Source organism: Convolutriloba macropyga, chromosome 6 (assembly GCF_964194025.1).
Source record: "Convolutriloba macropyga chromosome 6, txConMacr16.3, whole genome shotgun sequence".
NCBI classification, from domain to species: Eukaryota; Metazoa; Xenacoelomorpha; order Acoela; family Convolutidae; genus Convolutriloba; species Convolutriloba macropyga.
Genome location: NC_134473.1, coordinates 44,629,384 through 44,655,077, shown reverse-complemented (window position 1 = coordinate 44,655,077; position 25,694 = coordinate 44,629,384). Strand labels below are relative to the sequence as shown.

At 35.7% G+C, this 25,694-nt stretch overlaps 1 protein-coding gene across 2 annotated transcripts in view; it reads left to right on the top strand.

The window, feature by feature from the left end:
- Positions 1-25,471, top strand: part of LOC142341701 (gamma-secretase subunit Aph-1-like) — a 288,252-nt gene extending 262,781 nt beyond the window's left edge. For both annotated transcript variants that reach the window (XM_075392855.1, XM_075392854.1), the window contains exon 6: positions 25,122-25,471. In XM_075392855.1, the coding sequence (XP_075248970.1) occupies positions 25,122-25,286 (165 nt within the window). In that variant the 3' untranslated portion in view covers positions 25,287-25,471. The remainder of the gene's footprint in view (positions 1-25,121) is intronic.
- The last annotated feature ends 223 nt before the right edge of the window (positions 25,472-25,694 follow it).

Below are 25,694 nucleotides of genomic sequence, written 5' to 3'. Positions count from 1 at the left end.
ACGTAATGAAATCAACCTGGCCAAATGGTTTCGCCTCAATATTCTTCAGAAACAGCTTGGTAAACCAGTGAAGCTCTGCATAAACTGTTCAGGAACGTTAAGACTCGAGAAAGTTCCGAGCAGCTGGAAGGGAGCCGCTGTAACGCAGATCTACAAGGAGATAGGAAGCGGGTAAAATTTTTTGGCCTGTTTCCTTGCTGAATATAGACAGCAAACTCTTGGAGAAGTGTGCCTACGAGCAATTCTTTAATCATTTTCCCGGCATCTTGTTGCAAATCAGCACGATTTTTTACGGAAACGCTCTGTAAGCAGATGTTTGAGGCGTTAGACAAAAACAGACGAGATCGTGGCCGTTTATTCAGGTTTATGCAAATCATTCGATAGGGTGCCTCACGTGAACTCCTGAAGAAAGTCAATCAAATGTGTAGGCGGATGCATTTTAGAGGTGTGAATTAACTATTTGTCAAATCGGAGTTAGTTTGTGGGAGTGGACAATGTCAGATTAGTGGAGTTAAAAATCACAAGCGGTAAACCTCAAGGAGCGCTCCTAGGTCATCTCTTATTTTGCGTATTTGTCAACGACCTTTCAGACATGCTACGCTTCCTGAATCGCCTCATTTTGCGGATTGTCTAAAAATCCTTGCAATCGATAAAACTGTGATAAGAGATCCAAGCTGAGCTGCAGTCGATAGAAAAGGGGTTTGCAGAAAACAAAAGGGACCTGCCGATAGAAAAATGCGTGAAAGTAGCATTTAGAGTCGAGAAGGGGGAGTTGCTAATAAAAGGCAATTTTTTTAATCTTAGTAACGATGTCCGAGATTTGGGAGTCCTCGTCAATGATGACCTAAACTGGAAGTCACGTAAATTACAGATTGGGAAATACAAATAGAGTTATGTATCTTATTCGACTGAATGTGGTTTTTACTTGAAGAAGAGAACAGAAAATGCCAGAGGTGAATTTGTAATCCGTACCTGCAGAGTTCTGAACAAATTCCATTTTTACCTCGACATATTGGACGCAAACGGACTAAAAAATCATATAACTGAGACAATGTGGAAGTTCTTTGAGGAAGGTTCATAGAAAGCAACAGCTGCTCTTGGCGCATCATCTGTGACTGGAATCTTTTCTAGAGTGAAGATTGAGATTTCGTCACTACATCTCAGCTGTGAATTCTCAACAACAACAATAATCCAAAGAATTTGGATTGTATTGGTGCTCTTTTTTGTAAGATGTTTTCACACTTTTTTCTATGACTTTGAGCTGTTGGAACCGGATAAACAGGTAAAGCGCGGCGGCATTAAGTAGCGCTCAGCTGGCTTTAGTTGCCTTTTAGCTGCTTAATGTGCTGAAACTGCGCTGGAATCAAACTGCGTGGAAGTCCTAAATTCAGAGCGAAAAGTTCAGTTTCTGCTGTTTTTGAGCTTTGAATGCATCAATTTTTCCTTGTTTTTTATTCATTTTTTTTTTAAAAATGTCATTTTGGTTACTTTAAAGGTCTGTCATTGTTCATATGGATATTATGGTATGCGAAATGTCTTTTTTATACAGTCGTATTTAGTTTCTTTTTCTTGTTTTTGTCAGAAACAAAACGTTTTTCGCTAGTTTTTCAAAAAGAGAAAAAGTTTTCCGAAAATTGTTGTTTCTCTTTGGTATAGGAAAAAAAAAACTTTTTAATGCTTGAAAATTGGTTAAGGGAATGTTTTTTACGGAAATGATTTGGATAACGGAAATGATTTGGATATGATTTGACGATCTGGATAACATTAATTTTTGCAACTTTCAATTAATTTTTGTTTTATTTACGTTTAGTGACAACGATATATTTAGGCATGCTTAGTTCAGGGTTCCTTGCAATGTTCGAGTTGTCTACGCGCCATGTTAAGAATGACGAAAAGGTCGGATCAAAAAAAGATCTAAACGAATGTTCAAATCATTTTCGGCGTAGACATTGCTTCCTGCATTAACTGTTCCTTTTGCTCTAGCACCGAAGAAAGCATTTAAATAAAGGTCAAACCAAGTCTAGAGAGGTCAATGATGACTGGAGCGGAGTCTATCCAACATAACACCGCTCATTGGGAGGGGGTAGGAGGTTGATTGAAATTGAAGTTTAAAATGCATCTCCAATGTTGGGTGTAAGATTAAGGCATTATGAATTGTGTTGGTGTGACGTTAGTAGTATAGTCATTTGCTTAGTGACTGTGGGGGAGGGGGGGGGGGTGCGGACCCCCTCCCCCCTACAAGAAATTTTTGTTTCGAAAAAGTGAAATCTTTGTAATTTTTGTTGGTCACGGAGCAGATTACTATACTTTAACTATTTTCCTGAGTTTGTAGGTTCATGTAACATTTGGGTTTGTGAGGAAAGTTCATTTTGCCGCGCAAGTGGAGGTAAAATTTTTAAAAACTTTCGAAAAATTTTCAAAATTTTTTCAAAACCTAAAATGGTCTGATATGGATTTTGCACTACGAAAGAGCGCTCAAAACTGATTTTTTGTTGACTTGAAAATTTTCTCAGATAAGGTCTGTACTATGAACGATAAAAAAATTTTCTTGAAAAAAGTCAATTTTTGTTAACTTGATTATTTTGTGTACATAAAAGCAACTTTTGTTCATTTATTTATTTCTTTGTTTGAGAATCAGCTTGACAATCATAGCGACCATAGATTTAAAAAACATTCATGAAATTTACGAACAAATAAAAGTCGACTATCCCGAATATAGTGAACGATTTGTATACTGTTTGGCCGCAAGTCATTATCTGGAGCCAGACATGAACTTGGAAATAGTTCTCAAGTTGAGACCATATGGTGGCCTTATTGGTATAGACAACTCCTCGTTAGACACTTACCTGAAGTCTTATAAATTCCTTCGATTACATGCAATACTTCATGACGCTTCAGGGTTTATTGCAGAGCATAGTCAGAAAGGCCCTGGATATTCATATGTTTTACCTTGTCCAATCACAAATGCATATATTGGTCACATGACTGGTCTAACGTTTTGCCTTTTCGTTAAAATGTTTAAAAGGAAATCTTATTCCTACCACCACTGCCATACAATTCACTTTCCGCTAGTGAGAGGAAATCTCATCAGTGGGTTAGTAGGTTCTTACACGGTTTATCTTGGAGCACTGGCAGTTATCCTTACTGGTTTCTATCCCAAATCTTTATCGCAATTAAACTTCGTTTTCCATCCGGAAAGTTTTATGCAAAAAGAAAAGAGAAATCGGAATCACTGCAAACTCTATTGCAGAAGGAAGTTGTAGATTTGGACACTCTTTTATGCCCCAAAGTTGAAGAAATTTCTCATCCGATTAAACATTTTACTTGTGCTTTACACTCTTTCAACTTACCCGAGAAACAAAAGAAAAAACATTGTGCTAAAAGAAAAGCACAGTTGTATTTCTTGGCTAAACTACCCGCCAATGAGCCGTCGAGTGGAGAAGGTAGCTCCTTCAGTTCTTCAAGTGAATTTATCTCCAAGTTTGACCGTATGCAGTTGCATAGCGAATGATAATCAAATAGCTCTATCTTTGGTCAGAGAGGAAAAAATAGAATCACGGGGGCAATCTATTCTGAGGAAACAACAAATTCTTTGCAACAAATTCTTTGCACCGGTTCAAGTGACCCTGGACGACGAAAGCCTCCCTGATGAAATCAAGCAGGTAGTCAGCAATGGAAACGTGGAGTCAATTGTCTATTACGCAAAGGAGTATGGCATGCAATCGAACTACAAAGTGACTTACAAGAAGGAAGACAAAGACTCTAGATATACCACATATGAATTTTTTTATGGTTGAGACAGTTACTAACAAAATAATGAGCTAACACTGATGTTTAAATTCTTTTTTTGATCAAAACGTCTTTTAAAATGAGTGATAAAGAAGACCAGATAGATTCCCCTGCTGGAATAGGTTTGAATGATTTAGTTTTCAATGAAGAAAATCAAGAGAGACGCTCTTGGAAATTTTGTAACTCTAGACTACCACGATCAGAAGTAGTGTATTTTACTCAAATCGTAATAATACTGTTTCTTATTGGTGTATCGTTGATCAAACTTGTGTTTTTTCAACTTGATTGTGAAGAGTCAACATTTTGGTTTTCATTGCTTTCATGCACAGTTGGCTCCGCGGTTCCTAATCGGAAGCTATGAACAAGATAATTTCAACAAGCGATAGACTATTCATGGCTGTTTGTGGGCCGTCATGATGTGGTAAAACTGAGCTCATATTTCAAATGTTACTGAGAAACACCTTTCATCCAAAATTTAAATCTATTTACTACTTCTATCAACATGAGCAACCCAAGTTCAGCTCTATAGAGCGTAACTTGAACAATTTTTTCACAAAGTTTTCTGGATTTGATTTCATTTCACAGTTGGAAAACTGTCTGCTTGGTTTTGATGATACTTGCGAGGAAATTTTCAGCGACAAAGAATTTTCTAAACTCGGAACTGCTGGACGTCATAGAAATATTAGCGTCATTTACGTTAAGCATAACTTATTCCAACAGAGTAAATGGTCAAGAACAATTGATCTCAACACAACCCACATCATTTTGTTCAAATCACCTTGAGACATACAGCAGATCACCTATATTGGCAAACAGCACAAGTTTTTTTAAAAGAAAGCTACGAGTTAGCAACTAGATTACCTTTTGGACACTTACTCATTGACTTGGATCCAAAAACTTCAGACTCATTGCGTTATTGTTCAAATATTGTACAACCAGGTCCAACAATTTTTTATCTACCTTCCTCCAAAGCGGTTGTAACTAATTTGGCAGATCAGAGAGAAAGAGTTATGTATGCCAAAGCAAATGCTCGAGCTGTCTGATAGTAATATCAGAAAGTTCCTCAAAGAAGCACCAAATAGTTTTATAATTTTTCTGTGCAAGTGTTTGCTCAATGTGATCAATGGCAATGTTCCAGTCAACATACAGTTACTAAAAAGTCAAGAGGACTCATTTGAGCAGTTACTATCAAAGGAAACAAGTCTGAAGAAAAAGCGATTTATTTCAGCAAGAAAATCAAAACTCATCAAGCGAGTTTTGATCCCCAAGAGGATGTTCATATCAAAAAATCCAACCAAGAAAGAAATTTTTGATAATCCAATATATTAACAAAAAGCCACTCAGTTATCGCTCCTACAAAGATCTAACCCAAATTTTGAGCAGAGCAGTGGAAAAAAGTTACAAGATGCTGACACAAGCACTGATAGATTGATCACGAGAACAAGGAGCATCGGCGATGGAACAAGTGATCCAGATGACGTAAACTCAGAATCATTTGTTAGTGATGACAGTGAAATCGAACCTGTAGTGTAAAAACGGAAAGATTCAGCCTTTGACTCAATAATGCTGGAACTAAAACTAATGGATGAAAATAAAACAAAGAGCTGCAAATATCCTGAAAAAATTTTTGATTCCGATTCTGTTTCTATTAGTGAAGAGAATAATGTTCTCCATATTGAAGATGAACCTCAAGGAGTGAAGGTGACAAATTTCTTGTACAATTTACAACAACCTACCAAAAAAATTGACGTGCAAAAGTATTCCAAAATATTGAGTGAACTTGATATAGCAGCCCACTTGGTTTACAATATTCATGCAAAAAAAGTTCTCGATGAGTTTTACAGCGAAGAAGAGGAAGAGCAACCGACTCGAAAACAAAAACAGCAGCAGCAACAAAAACAATCAAGAGGAAGATCTGAGACAAAAGAAAAAGTGCAAAACCAAAAGTCGACGAGAGCAAAAAGAAGACAGACGAAGACACGAGTAGAAAAGACTGGGCTTTCTATAGATGATGTGAAGAAACTTGATAATCTCTACTTAAAAGGACCTGCGTCATTTGGAAACGCAAAAAGACTGCAAAATTTGAGGAAATTATCAATGAAAAAAGTAAAAAAAAATGTATCTGGAAACGAAACCATCCTTCACCAAATATCGTTCACGTCGCCTCAGATTTCCTAGGCTTAAATTAATTGTTAACGACCTAAATGAGATCTGGTCCGTAGATCTAGCATTTGTTGATAAACTTGCAAAGTACAACAGTGGCGTAAAATACCTTGTTGCAGTTGACTGTCTGTCAAGATATCTCAGAGTTGAACCACTAAAAACAATATTTGCTACAGAAACTGCAGAGGCTTTCAAAAAGATGATCAAACATAAGCAACCTAAAAAAGTTTGGTTCGATGATGGCACAGAATTCCTCGGTGCTTTCAAAGACCTTTGCAACAAACGGGGAATTCATTTATACAGTACGTTCAGCGAGAAAAAGTCTGCTTTTAATGAAAGAAATATACGTTCTCTCAAGAATATAATATACAGATACTTAGAAGAAAAGTGGACCTATTCCTATCTAGATAAACTGGATTCATTTGTTAAAACCATCAATTGTAGAGTTTATCGAACAATCAATCTTGCTCCAAACAAAATCACGAAAAAAGACGTTCCCCGACTTGTATCGTTGATTGCAAATACACTATTTCCTCAAAGACCAAAATTCTTTGTTGGTGATCTTGTACGAATACTGAAAAAAGAGGAGACGTTTGGAAAGGGTTGCAAACAGTCTTTTCGAGACGAGATTTTTGATATTTCGTCTATCCCAACATTGAACCCTCCAACGTATTCTCTTATCGATGCCGATAAGGAAATTATTCAGGGTAAATTCTATCAACCCGAACTCCAATTAGTACGAGAATCGCCTGTGTAAAATGGCAAGTAAACGTTTTGAAGATGAATTTACGGTACATGTAATCTCCTCCGCTTCGATGGAGATCTTCGATCAAAACACATTGGCTTCATTCAGGAATTTTTTCAATGATGAAATACATTTGTCAGGAGACTGGAGAGTAGCTTTGAGTGAAATTATTGTTCCAACTAAAATAGAACACATCACAAACGGGGTCCTAACTTCTTGCAGTTTAAGTGGTTTAGAAGATCACCAACGAAATAGCTCTGGAGCCAATGTCATATCACGTCCATACAACAATGAGTGATTAGCTTTCATGCCAGGAACTTTTGATACAATGCCACAGTTGTTAGCTACCATTAAAAGAACTGTTGGTTTACCAAATTTTTCCTTCAGAGAAGTTAAAAGTTCCGGTAAATTTGAAATTCTTTGGAAAATATGAGGGAATTACGTTTCCAAGCGATGAAATTCCTAGCATTTTTGGTTTCAAGGGTGTTCCTGATGGACGAGGAACACACATTGGGTACAAAATGGACAGAATTGCAAATACACTGATGAAAAAAGATGATACCAAGGCTTATATGGGGGACTTTCCAGCTGTTCTGTGCGCTGGGAACCATTTGATATTTATTTATACAAACATTATTGAGTATCAATACGTTGGTGATGCAAAAGCACCTTTACTACGAGTCATTGATTCAAAATAACGGTTGAAAAACGGTAGCGTCTGCGAGCTTAAACCAACACACAGAATAGTTTTTTCGAATTTGGACAACAAAAAACTTCTTTCAAATACGATGCAGTCAATTTCTACAGAACTACGCACCGAAACAGGTCAATTAGTCCCCTTTTCAGGGACTGGGAAAGTCATTCTGACGTTATAGTTCCAAAAATTTGGTGAGTAAAAGCAATGGATTCATACTACACCAATCAAGCATCTGCATTGCCTTATTTTTCGGGACACTGTAGGCAAAGAGGTAGCGGCTTTGGAGCTTAATCAAGTGGTATCGGAATAATCGCTCTACCTATTGCAAGAAATTTTTTTACCAGCATCAAAACGAGTTGGAAAAGAACTTCTGTTACAGGGCGTACCAGAGTTAATAGATGTTGTCAGTAAAAAAAATCTCCAAAGCAAGCGCTGAAAAACACGATATCAAATACAGTCAAAAAACAAAAAGGAGGCTCATTGGCACTGCGAATGAGACAAAGACGAATGAATCGCAGACGATCTGAACGTTCAGGTTCAAAAGCGAGAAAAGGTAGCAAAAAAGAAAGGTACTCATTTCAAAATACAGACAGCCAAAGAGAAGTCGGTCCGATTTTTTTGCCAAAGTTAAAGATGATTGGTAATATGTTACCAACAGAGGCAACACATAGTTCCTTGGATTTATTCGAAAAACCAGCGCTTCTTGTAACTTTTGATGGAAGCTTTTGTTGAAAGTAGGACCAGTTTTCAGTCCTAACGGACCCATGCTTGAGTTTGAGGTTGCTGGAGACAGAAATAATTTTATTGATCTGCAAAAAATTTTTCTGGAAATCAAATGCAAGATAGTTCAGGCTCCTGAAGCTGATTTAAGATATGATGCTGGAGCTGCAGCAGATGTAACCAAAACAGACGCTCCTTACTTTTGTAATAATTTTTTACATTCACTCTTTTCTGACTGTACAGTATCTGCCAACGGACTAAAAATTTCAAATGCAAATGGAAATTATGCTCACAACAGTTTTTTGAAACCGAATATTCTCACAACAAAGATGCAAAGGCAACTTGGTTGGCTTGCCAAGGTTATTTGTACGAGGATAATCCTGGAGCGATAGGAACAGCTGAAGTGAACAGACGAAAAGTTTTGGTTAGACAATCTGCCGAATGTACTTTTTATGGAAGTGGCAGTAGATTTTGTGATCGAAATTTTTGAGCGGAGTCACCTTGCGAATTTCCTTTCGAAGATCAATAGATGATTTTGTTGTAATATCTGACGATGCTGGAAAATCATACGAAGTGAAAATTATAGAAGCTAATTTGTATGTGAGAAAGATGACATTGAACGACGACGTCGTTTCTGCCATTGAAAAAACTTTACTATCAAGCCCAGCGTCCTATCCTTACTTGGAAACTATAACAAAAACATTTTTGGCTTCCACTGGTTTGCAAAGTTGGAAACAAGAAGATGTTTTTACCAGGGAACCTATTCGACGTCTTGCCATTTGTCTTAACACAAACGAAGCTTTCTTAGGAAGCAAACAACTCAATCCTTTTCACTTTCGTAAATTTAATCTGGAGCAGATATGTATTTATCGAAATGTACTCCCCGTTGCAGACAGCCCCATAAATACAGCTGACGTAAAACGCTTGTACTTCAACACAATGTCAGATTTAGCTTATATTGACAATGGACATGGAATAAGTTTGTCTGAACACCCTAACCATTTTTTTATGGTGTTTGATCTCACCAGCACTCAGCAGGCATCACATGATTTTATTCTCCCTGAATTTACCAGTTGTTCAATTTCAATTGAACTTAAGTTTTCAGCTGCGTTGCCCAGTAATATTGAAATTTTCATAATTGGCGAAAAAGCCAGCACAATTTTTATCGATTCTGCACGAAGAGTTTCAAAAAATCATATTCTTAAAAATTAATGGATGAAGATGAAATAAACAACCTCGTTCAAGGATGTAAACATTTGAAGTACAAATTTTATGGTGTGTTTGCAGCTGACAATTTTCCGCTGCACTTATCTGAGAACAGTTTCATTATAGTGAATGTATCAACTTTTCAATCAATTGGAACACATTGGAAACTTATTTGTCAAAGGAATGGAAAATATATTTTTGCGGATCCCTTGGGACAAAATCTAACTTCATATAAACATTTGCACAATATTTTTGTTTCCTCTGCTGGTAATATACAAACTGTATGTTAATTGCTAACAAACCATCCAATTCAAAAAGCTAACTCAATATTGTGTGGCTTATTTTGTATTTATTTAGCTCATTTTCTTTTTGGCGGAAATGGAATTGTAAAGATGATTGATGTTGAATTGATACGATTTGCGCTTCATATGATGCTCTAACACTACTAACATGATTTGATGAAATAATTTTTTTTTCAAAACTTCATTTTTTCTTCAAAAGCTAAGCGTACACACAAAACATCATTGTCAATATCTAATTTTCCATAACCACTCACAAAAATATCCGTTATTTGACAAAAAGCACCAGAATGAGGACCATGCAAAATGTTTTCAAATCTCTTTAGAGTTTCAGTTAATATCCGGTCAGTTTGTAATTGCTAATTCAATGTTTTCTCAGCATTATCCAGAGATTTGTAACCAACAATTCCACTTTGGCGGTGATTTTTGCTCAGGGCATTGCTCAAATTTGGTAAGCGCTTCTGAATGCTGGTGGCTTCTCCTTTTGTCGGCGGCGCTGAACCATCGTATTCCACAGCTAGTCCACTGTGGCTCCGTTTGAAAATTTTTTTTGAAGGTTGTGTACAAACAAGGAACTGCTTGAAGCTTATTTCGTTTTAACATTTCCGTAGAAACGTCAGACACATCAAACAACACATGATAATGGTTAGAGGGTAACACTTCACAATAGCCGTTTTCAAAATGCATGCAAACAGCGTAATTCCTGGCAAACATTGAAGATGGTTTTTCTTCTGAAACGAAAAACCTGAAATTCTTTTGAAATCGTTTAAAGTAACCAGGTGAGCGCTCATAAATAGCTTCCACCATTTTTGTTTACAATTTACTCTTGATCAGATAATTCGTGTTCGTCGTCTTTTTGCTTTAACTTTGGTAGCTTTGCCGCGGTTGGTTTTAGTTGTCGAATCATTGTCATTTGAGTTTTGAGCAGCCGCTCGAATTTATGGAGTTTTCTTTGTCAACATTTCAAACTCTTCCAAAGTCAGGGCTATTCTTTGTTGAAGTTCATAGTCATGTTCACCCTTTTTGAATAATTTTAGAAAGATTTAAGTTCCGGTTCTTTCATGTTTTGAGCGTGACTCGAATCAAGCGTTTTACTAGACTGAACTTACCAATTGTTCAATTTCAATTGAACTTAAGTTTTCAGCTGCGTTGCCCAGTAATATTGAAATTTTCATAATTGGCGAAAAAGCTAGCACAATTTTTATCGATTCTGCACGAAGAGTTTCAAAAATCATATTCTTACAAATTAATGGATGAAGATGAAATAAACAACCTCGTTCAAGGATGTAAACGTTTGAAGTACAAATTTTATGGTGTGTTTGCAGCTGACAATTTTCCGCTGCACTTATCTGAGAACAGTTTCATTATAGTGAATGTATCAACTTTTCAATCAATTGGAACACATTGGAAACTTATTTGTCAAAGGAATGGAAAATATTTTTTTGCGGATCCCTTGGGACAAAATCTAACTTCATATAAACATTTGCACAATAGTTTTGTTTCCTCTGCTGGTAATATACAAACTGTATATTAATTGCTAACAAACCATCCAATTCATAAAGCTAACTCAATATTGTGTGGCTTATTTTGTATTTATTTAGCTCATTTTCTTTTTGGCGGAAATGGAATTGTAAAGATGATTGATGTTGAATTGATACGATTTGCGCTTCATATGATGCTCTAACACTACTAACATGATTTGATGAAATAATTTTTTTTTTCAAAACTTTATTTTTTCTTCAAAAGCTAAGCGTACACACAAAACATCATTGTCAATATCTAATTTTCCCTAACCACTCACAAAAATATCCGTTATTTGACAAAAAGCACCAGAATGAGGACCATGCAAAATGTTTTCAAATCTCTTTAGAGTTTCAGTTAATATCCGGTCAGTTTGTAATTGCTAATTCAATGTTTTCTCAGCATTATCCAGAGATTTGTAACCAACAGTTCCACTTTGGCGGTGATTTTTGCTCAGGGCATTGCTCAAATTTGGTAAGCGCTTCTGAATGCTGGTTGCTTCTCCTTTTGTCGGCGGCGCTGAACCATCGTATTCCACAGCTAGTCCACTGTGGCTCCGTTTGAAAAATTTTTTTGAAGGTTGTGTACAAACAAGGAACTGCTTGAAGCTTATTTCGTTTTAACATTTCCGTAGAAACGTCAGACACATCAAACAACACATGATAATGGTTAGAGGGTAACACTTCACATTAGCCGTTTTCAAAATGCATGCAAACAGCGTAATTCCTGGCAAACATTGAAGATGGTTTTTCTTCTGAAATGAAAAACCTGAAATTCTTTTGAAATCGTTTAAAGTAACCAGGTGAGCGCTCATAAATAGCTTCCACCATTTTTGTTTACAATTTACTCTTGATCAGATAATTCGTGTTCGTCGTCTTTTTGCTTTAACTTTGGTAGCTTTGCCGGGGTTGGTTTGAGTTGTCGAATCATTGTCATTTGAGTTTTGAGCAGCCGCTCGAATTTATGGAGTTTTCTTTGTCAACATTTCAAACTCTTCCAAAGTCAGGGTTATTCTTTGTTGAAGTTCATAATCATGTTCACCCTTTTTGAATAATTTTAGAAAGATTTAAGTTCCGGTTCTTTCATATGTTTTGAGCGTGACTCGAATCAAGCGTTTTACTAGACTGAACTTACCAATTGTTCAATTTCAATTGAACTTAAGTTTTCAGCTGCGTTGCCCAGTAATATTGAAATTTTCATAATTGGCGAAAAAGCTAGCACAATTTTTATCGATTCTGCACCAAGAGTTTCAAAAATCATATTCTTACAAATTAATGGATGAAGATGAAATAAACAACCTCGTTCAAGGATGTAAACGTTTGAAGTACAAATTTTATGGTGTGTTTGCAGCTGACAATTTTCCGCTGCACTTATCTGAGAACAGTTTCATTATAGTGATTGTATCAACTTTTCAATCAATTGGAACACATTGGAAACTTATTTGTCAAAGGAATGGAAAATATATTTTTGCGGATCCCTTGGGACAAAATCTAACTTCATATAAACATTTGCACAATAGTTTTGTTTCCTCTGCTGGTAATATACAAACTGTATATTAATTGCTAACAAACCATCCAATTCAAAAAGCTAACTCAATATTGTGTGGCTTATTTTGTATTTATTTAGCTCATTTTCTTTTTGGCGGAAATGGAATTGTAAAGATGATTGATGTTGAATTGATACGATTTGCGCTTCATATGATGCTCTAACACTACTAACATGATTTGATGAAATAAATTTTTTTTTCAAAACTTTATTTTTTCGTCAAAAGCTAAGCGTACACACAAAAAATCATTGTCAATATCTAATTTTCCATAACCACTCACAAAAAAATCCGTTAATTGACAAAAAGCACCAGAATGAGGACCATGCAAAATGTTTTCAAATCTCTTTAGAGTTTCAGTTGATATCCGGTCAGTTTGTAATTGCTAATTCAATGTTTTCTCAGCATTATCCAGAGATCTGTAACCAACAATTCCTCTTTGGCGGTGATTTTTGCTCAGGGCATTGCTCAAATTTGGTAAGCGCTTCTGAATGCTGGTTGCTTCTCCTTTTGTCGGCGGCGCTGAACCATCGTATTCCACAGCTAGTCCACTGTGGCTCCGTTTGAAATTTTTTTTTGAAGGTTGTGTACAAACAAGGAACTGCTTGAAGCTTATTTCGTTTTAACATTTCCGTAGAAACGTCAGACACATCAAACAACACATGATAATGGTTAGAGGGTAACACTTCACATTAGCCGTTTTCAAAATGCATGCAAACAGCGTAATTCCTGGCAAACATTGAAGATGGTTTTTCTTCTGAAACGAAAAACCTGAAATTCTTTTGAAATCGTTTAAAGTAACCAGGTGAGCGCTCATAAATAGCTTCCACCATTTTTGTTTACAATTTACTCTTGATCAGATAATTCGTGTTCGTCGTCTTTTTGCTTTAACTTTGGTAGCTTTGCCGGGGTTGGTTTTAGTTGTGGAATCATTGTCATTTGAATTTTGAGCAGCCGCTCGAATTTATGGAGTTTTCTTTGTCAACTCATCAAACTCTTCCAAAGTCAGGGTTATTCTTTGTTGAAGTTCATAGTCATGTTCACCCTTTTTGAATAATTTTAGAAAGATTTAAGTTCCGGTTCTTTCATATGTTTTGAGCGTGACTCGAATCAAGCGTTTTACTAGACTGAACTTACCAATTGTTCAATTTCAATTGAACTTAAGTTTTCAGCTGCGTTGCCCAGTAATATTGAAATTTTCATAATTGGCGAAAAAGCTAGCACAATTTTTATCGATTCTGCACGAAGAGTTTCAAAAATCATATTCTTAAAAATTGATGGATGAAGATGAAATAAACAACCTCGTTCAAGGATGTAGACGTTTGAAGTACAAATTTCATGGTGTGTTTCCAGCTGACAATTTTCCGCTGCACTTATCTGAGAACAGTTTGATTATAATGAATGTATCAACTTCTCAATCAATTGGAACATATTGGATACTTATTTGTCAAAGGAATGGAAAATATATTTTTGCGGATCCCTTGGGACAAAATCTAACTTCATATAAACATTTGCACAATAGATTTGTTTCCTCTGCTGGTAATATACAAACTGTATATGAATTGCTAACAAACCAGCCAATTCAAAAAGCAAACTCAATTTTGTGTGGCTTATTTTGTATTATTTATATAGCTCATTATCTTTTTTTGGCGAAAATGGAATTGTAAAGATGAGTGATGTTGAATTGATACGATTTGCGCTTCATATGATGCTCTAATACAACTAACATGATTTGATGAAATAAATTTTTTTTCAAAACTTTATTTTTTCTTCAAAAACTAAGCGTACACACAAAACATCATTGTCAATATCTAATTTTCCATAACCACTCACAAAAATATCCATTATTTGACAAACAGCACCAGAATGATGACCATACAAAATGTTTTCAAATCTCTTTAGAGTTTCATTTGATATCCGGTCAGTTTGTAATTGCTGATTCAATGTTTTCTCAGCATTATCCAGAGATTCGTAACCAACAATTCCACTTTGGCGGTGATTTTTGCTCAGGGCTTTGCTCAAATTTGGTAAGCGCTTCTGAATGCTGGTTGCTTCTCCTTTTGTCGGCGGTGCTGAACCATTGTATTCCACAGCTAGTTTGAGTTTTTCGAAAATCTCTCCAATTGTCTCCACTGTGGCTCCGTTTGAAAATTTTTTTTGAAGGTTGCGTACAATTAAGGAACTGCATAAAGCTTATTTCGTTATAACATTTCCATAGAAACGTCAGACACATCAAACAACACATGATAATGGTTCGAGGGTAACACTTCACAATAGCCGTTTTCAAAATGCATGCAAACAGCGTAATTCCTGGCAAACATTGAAGATGATTTTTCTTCTGAAACGAAAAACCTGAAATTCTTTTGAAATTGTTTAAAGTAACCAGGTGAGCGCCCATACATATCTTCCACCATTTTCTTTACAATTTACTATTGGTCAGACAATTCGTGTTCGTCGTCTTTTTGCTTTAACTTTGGTCGCTTTGCCGGGGTTGGTTTTAGTTGTCGAATCATTGTCATTTGAGTTTTGAGCAGCGGCTCGAATTTATGGAGTTTTCTTTGTCAACATTTCAAACTCTTCCAAAGTCAGGGTTATTCTTTGTTGAAGTTCATAATCATGTTCACCCTTTTTGAATAATTTTAGAAAGATATAAGTTCCGGTTCTTTCATATGTGACTCGAATCAAGCGTTTTTCATTCTTAGAAACGACAAAATTAGCGTCTCCGAATTCACCATCCAATCCAGCAGTAAATACCATTTTATTTGATTACGTTAACTATTTTGTTCAACTGTTTTGCTCTAAGTAAATATTTAAAAGTGTTTTCCGCTGTAATAAAAAAAAGTACACTTTCTTTACACTTATGCTATATTTAGAACTATTCAACTTCTGTATGGAGATTACAACTATACGTTGTAGACAACAAGTAATGTTCTACGAAATCGCACGCATTCCTTAAAACATTTATCAATAGAGCAGTTTCCATATTTTGGTTAACTTTTAAACATGTATATATATATATATATATATATATATATATATATATATATGTATATATATGTATATATATATATATATAAATATATATATACATATATATATATATATATATATATATATATACATACATGTTTAAATGTTAACCAAAATATGGAAACTGCTCTATTGATAAATGTTTTAAAGAATGCGTGCGATTTCGTAGAACATTACTTGTTGTCTACAACGTATAGTTGTAATCTCCATACAGAAGTTGAATAGTTCTAAATATAGCATAAGTGTAAAAGAAAGTGTACTTTTTTTTATTACAGCGGAAAACACTTTTAAATATTTACTTAGAGCAAAACAGTTGAACAAAATTGTTAACGTAATCAAATAAAATGGTTTTTACTGCTGGATTGGATGATGATTTCGGAGACGCTCATTTTGTCGTTTCTAAGAATGCGTTTTCACAATGCGTTTGATAAATAATTGTCCTTTCAAAGGATTTTTCGCTTTCAGAGAGAATATAGTAAGACATTTCAGAAATTTGGATCAACTATTTTGTAATTCGAGGAAAAATGTGATTCAAAACAAAATTTGTATGAAAATGAAAGTAAAGTCAAGAAGTTTAGTTTAGTGTGAAAAGCCCAAAGAAATTGAAACTTGTGTTTTGGTGAACAGTTTGTAACTTCAGTTTTTATTTGCAATTTTATGCAATTTTATTTGTATGTTAAATTGACTTGCTCATGAATTTCCGAATTTTATTACTCTAATAAAACGAAAGGCAAAATGTACACAATTGTTACATGACCTAAGGCTGTTATCTATGCAATAAAATGAACCCCTGACACACCTATAATTACATGTGTTTATGATATTCTTATATATATATATATATATATATATATTTATATATATATTTATATATATATATATAATATATATATAAGAATATCAAAAACACATGTAATTATAGGTGTGTCAGGGGTTCATTTTTTTGCATAAATAACAGTTAGCCTTAGGTCTTGTAACAATTGTGTAAATTTTGCCCTTTCGTTTTATTAGAGTAATAAAATTCTGAAATTCATGAGCAAGTAAATTTAACATACAAATAATATTGCATAAAATTGCTAATAAAAACTGAAGTTACAAACTGTTCACCTAAACACAAGTTTCATTTTCTTTGGGCCTTTCACACTAAACTAAACTTTTAGATTTTACTTTCATTTTCATACAAATTTTGTTTTGAATCACATTTTTCCTCTAATTACGAAATAGTTGATCAAAATTTCTGAAACGTCTTACTATATTCTCTCTGAAAGCGAAAAATCCTTTGAAAGGACAATTATTTATCAAACGCATTATGAAAACTTCGTGGTTATCATAACACAAAAACGGTTTAATGAAAAAGATGATTGGACTACCCAACAACGCTGCATGCTGCCAAAAATTTTTTTTTAATTTCATAGCTGAGCTGCCCGAAAAACCGTCAACTGATTCATATGAAGGATCATATATTACGTCGGGTGGCATTATTCCTCCATCCAAAATCAATCAGCCTCTTGTGGCCTGCGATATTAGCAATCTACCCGTTGAGCTCGAGAAAATCTTATACAAATACGACTGCGAGACAGTTCCTTTCTTTAAAATCAACTTGGTGTCGTTCAAGCTTGCGACGATCTTGCCGATCTATAGGGTCTACCCCGCTCTCCTGATTCTCCCTCAATACCACCTCCTGTGACTACTCCAGTTAGAGATCCTAGTCCAACAGTATCTCCTTCTAGTACTCAGGCAAGCCCGTCTTCTCAGAAATCAACGGTAGCAAGTTCAGCTCTCATGAAAACTTGAGTGGACTCTGGAACAATTTGTCGGGTACTCACTTTGAAACTCCCGTGAAACGTCAAGAAAGCGATGAAAGCGATAATACACCAGAAACAAATGAAGTCACTCCGGTGAATACAGAAATACCAAAAGTCTGCAACGCACCAAGAAAAAGAAAAACTTCAACAAATTTGATGGAACTGTTTGGAAACTCCGAATGATATTTCTTTTCTACTCTGAAGAAACAAAACTCGCAAACTCTATGTTTTTGTAAATTATCACGTCCCAAAAGTGTTTGTTACCGCATGCTATTAATTTTTGTTTGTAAGAATTCTCAACTCAAGAAAATATGTGAGAACTGTTTTTTCAAAAAACCAAACTGTGATAGTTTGATCACAATTTCTTTTAGCGTGATTTGATATCATTGAAAAAAAGATACCATTCTCTTTCATAATGAGCAATGTATGATATTCTGTTCAAAATTGACAGAGAATTGCTGTTTTAGAACAGTTTGTGAATATCAAATTTTGTTTCATAAGAAAAAACGAAACCAAGTTATATATGAAATTAACTTAATGCAAGAAAATAATTACTAAAGATCTGCAAATTTCAAGTATAAAAACTTATTTTACAAACTCCATCACTTCCCATAACCGTGGCATACTGTGTTGTTAAATTTTGATCAACCATTTATAATAAAATCAACATAAGAAAGTAAAAAAACAAAATTGAATATTTTTTAACTCCTTCAGGAACTTATTTTTCTAGCAACTTTTAAATACCTAAACCCTTCCCACCGTTGTAGTTTGTTGAATGAGTTTGAATTCTACCTGTTAACCACTCGTTTTGTAATTGATATTATATAAATTTTCAGAGAATTGTTTAAATTTTTAGCTGTCTTTTTATCAAAAATCACAATTTTTTGCAAATTCTCTGCAGTTATTCAAAAATGTGATTAACGATTTTTGAAATTTTTACGTGAGCCCTCAGGTGTCTGTGTTAGAAGTTCATTTGAACCAGTAAATCATGGCTATGAAAAAATTTTTTCATAACATAATTCTCGGTCAAAGAATTGACCCCTTTTTTCCAGTTTTTCAGATTTAGTGAAATTTGTTTTTCTAAAGTAGAAAACTGTTATTATTTGTAGATTTTGGCTGTTCATTTGGAACTTAGAGTGGAGTGACAAGTTGAATTCATTTGTGATCACACCCCTAGTCCATACCAAAGTTTTGTTATAATCTTTAACCACTGTTTGCAATTTTATGATTGTAAGGTGTTAGGTCAAGAAGTCAGGGGGAAAAGACAAATTATATGAGAAAGGATCCGGGGGTACAATTCAATTTCTGTGTCTGAACGAGAGTAGTTACTCTATAAACAAAACTTGTCTACCATAATTTATCTTAAATTTCCCTATTATGCTTGTTCCGTTGAATAACTAGAAGGCAGGGGTGTGTGAATAGATTTAACAGAATTAATAAACAAACACTCACATACAAACACAAGCGAGCGAGAGAGAGAGATAAGAATATTGATATATCCAATATACCCAGCTATTGGTCTACATGCCTTTGACTATGGTGGGTAAATGGAAAACTGTGGTACAATTTTGTACTTTTAGTTGAACTTGGTTGTTGATATTTCTAGTGCCTTAGATAACCCATTAACATTTGATCTTTGTGACTGAACTCCATAGGTGTGAAAGATTTACAGGTTGGGGGCACACCTTTATTGTCTATTTGCTATAGCCGTCACTTTCGCATTTCTCTGTCTAAATTGGAGCTTTAACATCTAAAGAAATATTGTTGAACATTTTCAAGATTTTACAAGAGTTTGAAAACCCAAATTTCTCTTTTGTTTAAAAAGTTTGATCATATACTTTGCTTTCTTCGTTACCAAACATTGTCTAAAGATAAGCGAAACCTTTTTAATATAATTTTTATGGTTAAGTCACCTTTCTTAGAACATTTTGTAGATTAAACGTTAATTTTGTACAATTCTCTTCCACTTATTTTTGATTGAAGACATTTACATCAACCAAACAATCATCTCAAAAAATGCCTCTAATTTGCAGCGAGTGTTCAGCACAGCTTTCTGATAGACGATCATTAACTAAGCAATTGGAAAAAAGACATAACATTTATCCAAACGTACCCACATTTAGCTGTTCCAGTTGTTCAGAAGAAAAGAAGAGTTTGCCTTCCCTACGCAAACATTCCCTTGTGTCACACCACCAACCCATTTTTAAAGTTTGTTACTCATGTCGAATGGGTTTACAATCAAAAGTTGATTATGCTAATCACGTGAATAACGAACATGGTCTTCCCGTTCCTGAACTGGATCCACGGCAAACAAATCCTTCGACACCAATACTGAGTTCAATCAAAGGTGGCATTAACTACTATGAACTTGTGCCCCAAGTCAACGATCTGGACATCATGGAATATTTTTTCAGAAAACGGAGTGAAATCGAGGACGTCATAAGAAAACACACGAATCAATTCCCACAAAAAGTGCAACTGATAGTTGAGATGACCCTCCAAAAACCAACAGATGAAGATCCGGAAAAAGTTACTGTCTACTTCAACACACACTACGACAGTTTACTATACCAGCATTTCTAACACCACCTATGAAGATCTAGTTGACACCATAGTGTCAAAACTTGTTTCATTCTCCAGCTATGGAAGCGGTTGGCAGCTGCAGACCATAGACAAAGTAGCAATAAAGTTAGTGCGTTATGTCCCAATACGTGGGAGCATCTTCATACCTTTTTCAGAGGGTCACCTGTTGCGCAGAGATTCGAATCTATTAAATATTCACAACTCAAATGACGAGAAGTGCTTCTTGTACTGCTTCACAGCCGGATATCATCTTGTTCACAAAAACGAGAAGTTGGAACCACCAAGGCCTTGTTTCAGACCTAGAACAAACGTCTTAACCTGCAGCAGTGAAAACCCTTCAGCAAAGCAACCGGTGGGAGAGTTCGATATGCCAATGAGTCTCATGGATATTTCCAAGTTCGAGGACTTGAATGATGTACAAGTTAACGTCTTCAGGTAAGAAGCATTCACTATACACCACTATTTCAACGTTCAATCCGTTTCTATAAAACAATAATAAAAGAGCTAATAAAATTAAGGACTGATAAGAGCAAGTGAAAAATTGAATGATAGAGAAGCATTCCTTAAAACTTGATTTTTCAGGTACGAGCCAAATCGTCTAATACCCTTACGAGTGTCTTCGGGGAAAACGTATCCTTTTGTTCTTGACTTACTGCTTATTAGCAACTGAGAAACTTATCATTGTTTTGATAATCAACCTTCACAAACTTGTCTCAAAAATCACTGGAAAAGAGTATCGTGATAGAAGCTCTCTGTGTCGCAACTGCCTTCACATTTGCTCTTCAATTGAACACCTGAACACGCATCAGCAATACTGTCTGGACAAGGATTCATTGCAAATTACAATGCCTGATACAACAAAAAACAAGGTAGCGTTCGAAAACTTTCCTGCAAGGTGGTTTTCTCCATTTGTTATTTACTTGGACCTAGAATCCCTCATTGTCCCAGTACAAACTGTGAAAAACAATCAAAATATCTCCGGAACATACGCTTTAGAGCAACATTTGCCGTGCAGTTACTGCCTACTTGTTATAGAACACAGAAATCCTGAACCCATATACTTTGACATATATAGAGGTCCTGACTGTATGGAGAGGTTTCTGTCCAAAATTGAGAAATTGGCGAGACATTTTTTCATCAGAAGAGAGTTTCCCAAATTCATCGGAGTTGCCCGTGCAAAAACAATTCATACTAACTGTTGGATTTGCAATGCTGCCTTCGAAAACGAAGATGAGAAGGTTCTTGACCATTGTCACTTTTCCGGACAATTTCTGTGGTATGCACACAACGAATGCAATTTGAAACGTAGAACCCTCAATTATACACCAGTCATTGCACACAACATGATGAACTACGATCTTCATCACATTGTCAAAACATTGCACTCTGCATCAGAGAATGTTAAGATTGACGTAATCCCAACAAACGATAAGAAGTTCATTGCATTGAATTATGGTGTATACATTGAGAGACGAAAGCGCAAGCGAGACGAAGTATTCGTATACGAGTACTTGCGTTTCATTGTTACTTTCAAGTTTATGCCCAATAGCTTTAGTAAATTGGTGAAACTTTGCCACATGACAAATTCTCAAATTTAGACAACTTCTATCGTGGATATAGTCAACATGAACTTTTAAAACAGAAGGGGATTTTTCCTTACTCATTTGTTAACAGTTTTGAAAAATTGATTGACCATGAACTGCCCAACCTCAGACATTGGAAAAACAGTTTGAAGGACAACAGGATTGACATAACCTCCACTGAACTTGACCACCTTGAAAAGATATTCGAAGAGTTCAATTGTGACAGCCTGAAGCACTTCCTTGAGCTCTACCTCACTGTAGATGTTCTCTAACTTGCATGCTGGTTCGAAGAACTCAGGTCTGTTTGCTACAAAACCTGCGAGCTGGACTGTGCACAATTCTACACAGCCTCAAATCTATCAGGCGCTGCATCTTTGAAAGTTTGCAAAGCGGACCTTGAGCTGCTGACGGACCGCAATTTGCTTGACATGACTGAGCGAATGATTCGTGGTGGGACAGCTTCAGTCAATAGCTTAAGGCTGGAAACTGCAAACAGTCCTCTCCTACCAAACTTCGGTGCGTCGAAAGAAGTGGCGTCAATAGTGTACATTGACGCCAACAATCTTTATGGCGGGATCATGTTAAAATATCCACTTCCATTGAGAGCTTTTGAATTAATTACAGAGATTACTTTGCAGGATATCATTAATGCGGATGATGAGGGAGATATTGGTTATGTTGTGGAAGTTGACTTGGAATATCCGGATGAATTGCATGAGAAACATTCGGATTTTCCACTCATCTCGGACAAGCAGCCAATAGACCCATTAGAGCTCAGTAAATATCAAACAGAAATGAAAAACGCCCTGAAAATAACAACGGCTAAAACTGAGAAACTTATGCAAAACCTTCCACCCTAAAAAGCACTACGTTGTTCATCACAAAAATCTAAAGTTCTTTGTAGAACAAGGAATAAAAGTAACCAAAATTCATCATGCAATCAAGTTCCAGCAGTCAAAGTGGTTAGGAAAATATATTGATTTGAACACTACCAAGCGACAAGAAGTGTCATCAAAACTTGATCAAGACTTTTTCAAATTGATGACAAATTCTACATTTGGTAAACCCTGCGAAAGTTTGCGCAACGGAGTAACAGTCGCTTTTATTCGTACAGAAGAAGAACTACTAAAAGCTACCTCTGAAGGCAACATAAACGCAGTAAAAATCATCGATAAAAATTATCATCGATAAAGAAGAAGAAACAAAGCATAATGTGGAACAAACCTACCATTGTGGGGGCATGCATTTTGGAGCTGTCAAAACAGTTTATGATGAATTTTCATTATAATGTAATGTAAAAGGAAACATCATGTCAGCTACTCTATTCTGATACTGACAGCTTCATTTACAAAATTCGGACTGGTAACTTTTATGAAGATCTAGCGAAAAAACTTAACTTGATATCACACTTTGACCTTTCAAACTTTCCGAAAACCCACCCATTATTTGATCGGTCGAACAAAAAAGTGGTGCTCATGTTCAAAGATGAGCTGGCTGGAACGGCAATTGAGGAATTTTGCGCACTGAAACCTAAACTCTATTCCTTAGTTGCGGGTGGTTACGGAAAAATGTCTGCAAAGGGCACAAAGAAATTTGCACAGTCCAAACTCTACCATGATATGTTCAAAAAAACTCTTTGCCACCGGGAATCTTGTCGGGCTCGAAAATTTCAAGATTGCTTCAGAAAAACATCAATTACAAACTGTTTGTCTGAACAAAATTGCACTGAGTGCCTATGACGATAAGAGGTACATAAATGGGGATAGAACAACAACACTGCCTTTTGGACATTTTTCTCTCCGGGACGAGTATCTAACAAAGAAAATCTGTGAAGATTCCGCTTGGGGGGTCGAATCAGATGAAGATATAAACGTCTTTAACATACCTGAGGGGGGAGAAGCATCTGGTTGGGAAACCCCGGATCCAGGATTCAATCAACTCTCATACTCGAATGAGGAGCTAGATAACGTCGCGGATTTAAGCAACTTATCTGAATTAAGTGATGAAACCGACCAAGAAACACCTAACCCTTTCGTTCTTACGGAAGCCGAAGAAGATCAAAGAGCGATTACCACCCCCTCTACCAGTGATGACCATCTACCCTTGTCAATAGTTAAGCAAAGGAAACAGAAAAACATCAGAATTGACGAGAGTAGGTCAGAGAACAATCAATCAAACTCAAAAAAACTCAGGAAAAAATACTGACGAAGAAGCGCAAAGTAACGATGATGGTTCACCAGTCGTCTCAATTAAACCCATTTGAGTTGTAATGTATGATTCTGACTCAAATTGATTAGTTAATCTTTGTATGTTTTAAGTACATCTGTAACAGAAAAGAAAGTTAAAATGATACAAATATAAACCATTGAAATTCTGTTTTTGCTAAAGCGTTGAAAAAATAACTTACTTTATAACCTTTGTCCAACTTTCCTGCCGAAAATTTTTTGGACTTTATTGCCTAAACACTTATTTTCTAGATGGTGCTGCTCCAATTCCCGTTTATAAAAAAACATCCCTCTACAAAAGGGGCAAGTTTGATCTGGAATTTCACAGGCTGTAAGGGATTGGTAGCTATATAAAGGGTTGGGTTTGAGGAATGTTTTGTGCTTCAGATGAGGTTTATATTGTGGGAGGAAAAACACAGGTTCGTAACCTTTTGTACAATGTTTCAGGTAAATATTTCTGTGATGGGATGCAAAATGATCGTATTTTTCTTTTAATTCATCGAAAACTATCTCACAAACTTTAAATTGAATCACGGACATTTGCCAAAAACTAGGCTGAATTTGATTCAAATTTCTTACAGTAAAACAGTAGGTTGCGGGTATATGACTTTCAATAAGGATAATTCAGAATGTCTATTTATATACTAGAGAAACACAGGGGCAATACACCAAATGTTTATAAGCAAAACCTTTATTTCCAAACCCAATTTATACGGTAGAACTCAATATTATTGGGTCCCAGAAACTGCCTTTCATTCCCCCTATTCACCGACACAATTTATCTTTAATTTTAATTTGAACACTTTTCCTCACTGAAGCAAAGTAATTACAAACCCGTAAAAACACTTAAGATTTTAATTTAACCCGACCATGAAGGTTTATATCCAAGAGACAAGATCCTTTTGATTTAATTCCCCACAAATTCCGCCGCTGTAAACAACATTTGACAAGTCTAAATAATTCCCACTTTCAAAACCCCCACAAAATTTTACCTCCATTTGCACGGCAAAATGAACTTTCCTCACAAACCCAAATGTTACATGAACCTACAAACTCAGGAAAATAGTTAAAGTATAGTAATCTGCTCCGTGACCAACAAAAATTACAAAGATTTCACTTTTTCGAAACAAATTTCTTGTAGGGGGGGGGGCGAACCCCCCCCCCCCCCCTTAGTCACTAAGCAAATGACTATACTACTGACGTTTTATTCAGACGTTCTTCAACAAATTCGAGCTCTACTATGTCTCGCTGCCGGTAGTGTTCATCATATTGTGCATGAGTGTGACTTGGGCATTGATGGTTGCTGGAATGACCAAAGAGTCCCTCTACAACACCATCACTTTCTCAACCGATGCCTCATCCACGTCCCCCTGGTGATTCCCTAATCATGACAGGCCTCCTATTGGTTGACATCAAAACAGACTTTATTGTAACATAAACTGCAGTCTTTCAAAAGTTGAACCATGTTATTATTTTTTCTGTTGATTAGTGAATAAAAGCTTCAATAACTAGAAAAAGTAACTATGTGTGTAGAAAAAAAATAAATTCTTTTTTATCTTTTATTTGGTAAACATAACTAAGTATCTAAGCTCAGTACCTAAGCACGTGTTATAGTTGTCTCGTTCAAATGTTTTGGTTACAAGAAGTGATGCATATTGTTTCAAAAGGTCTTAGGAATGGGATTTGGACATTGGTGTGACTGCTACACAAAGAAATAAAGAAGCCTCATCTCAGCCGGCTATTATGAGGGACCTTTTTATAGCTGCAAAGCTGTAAGCTGAGCGT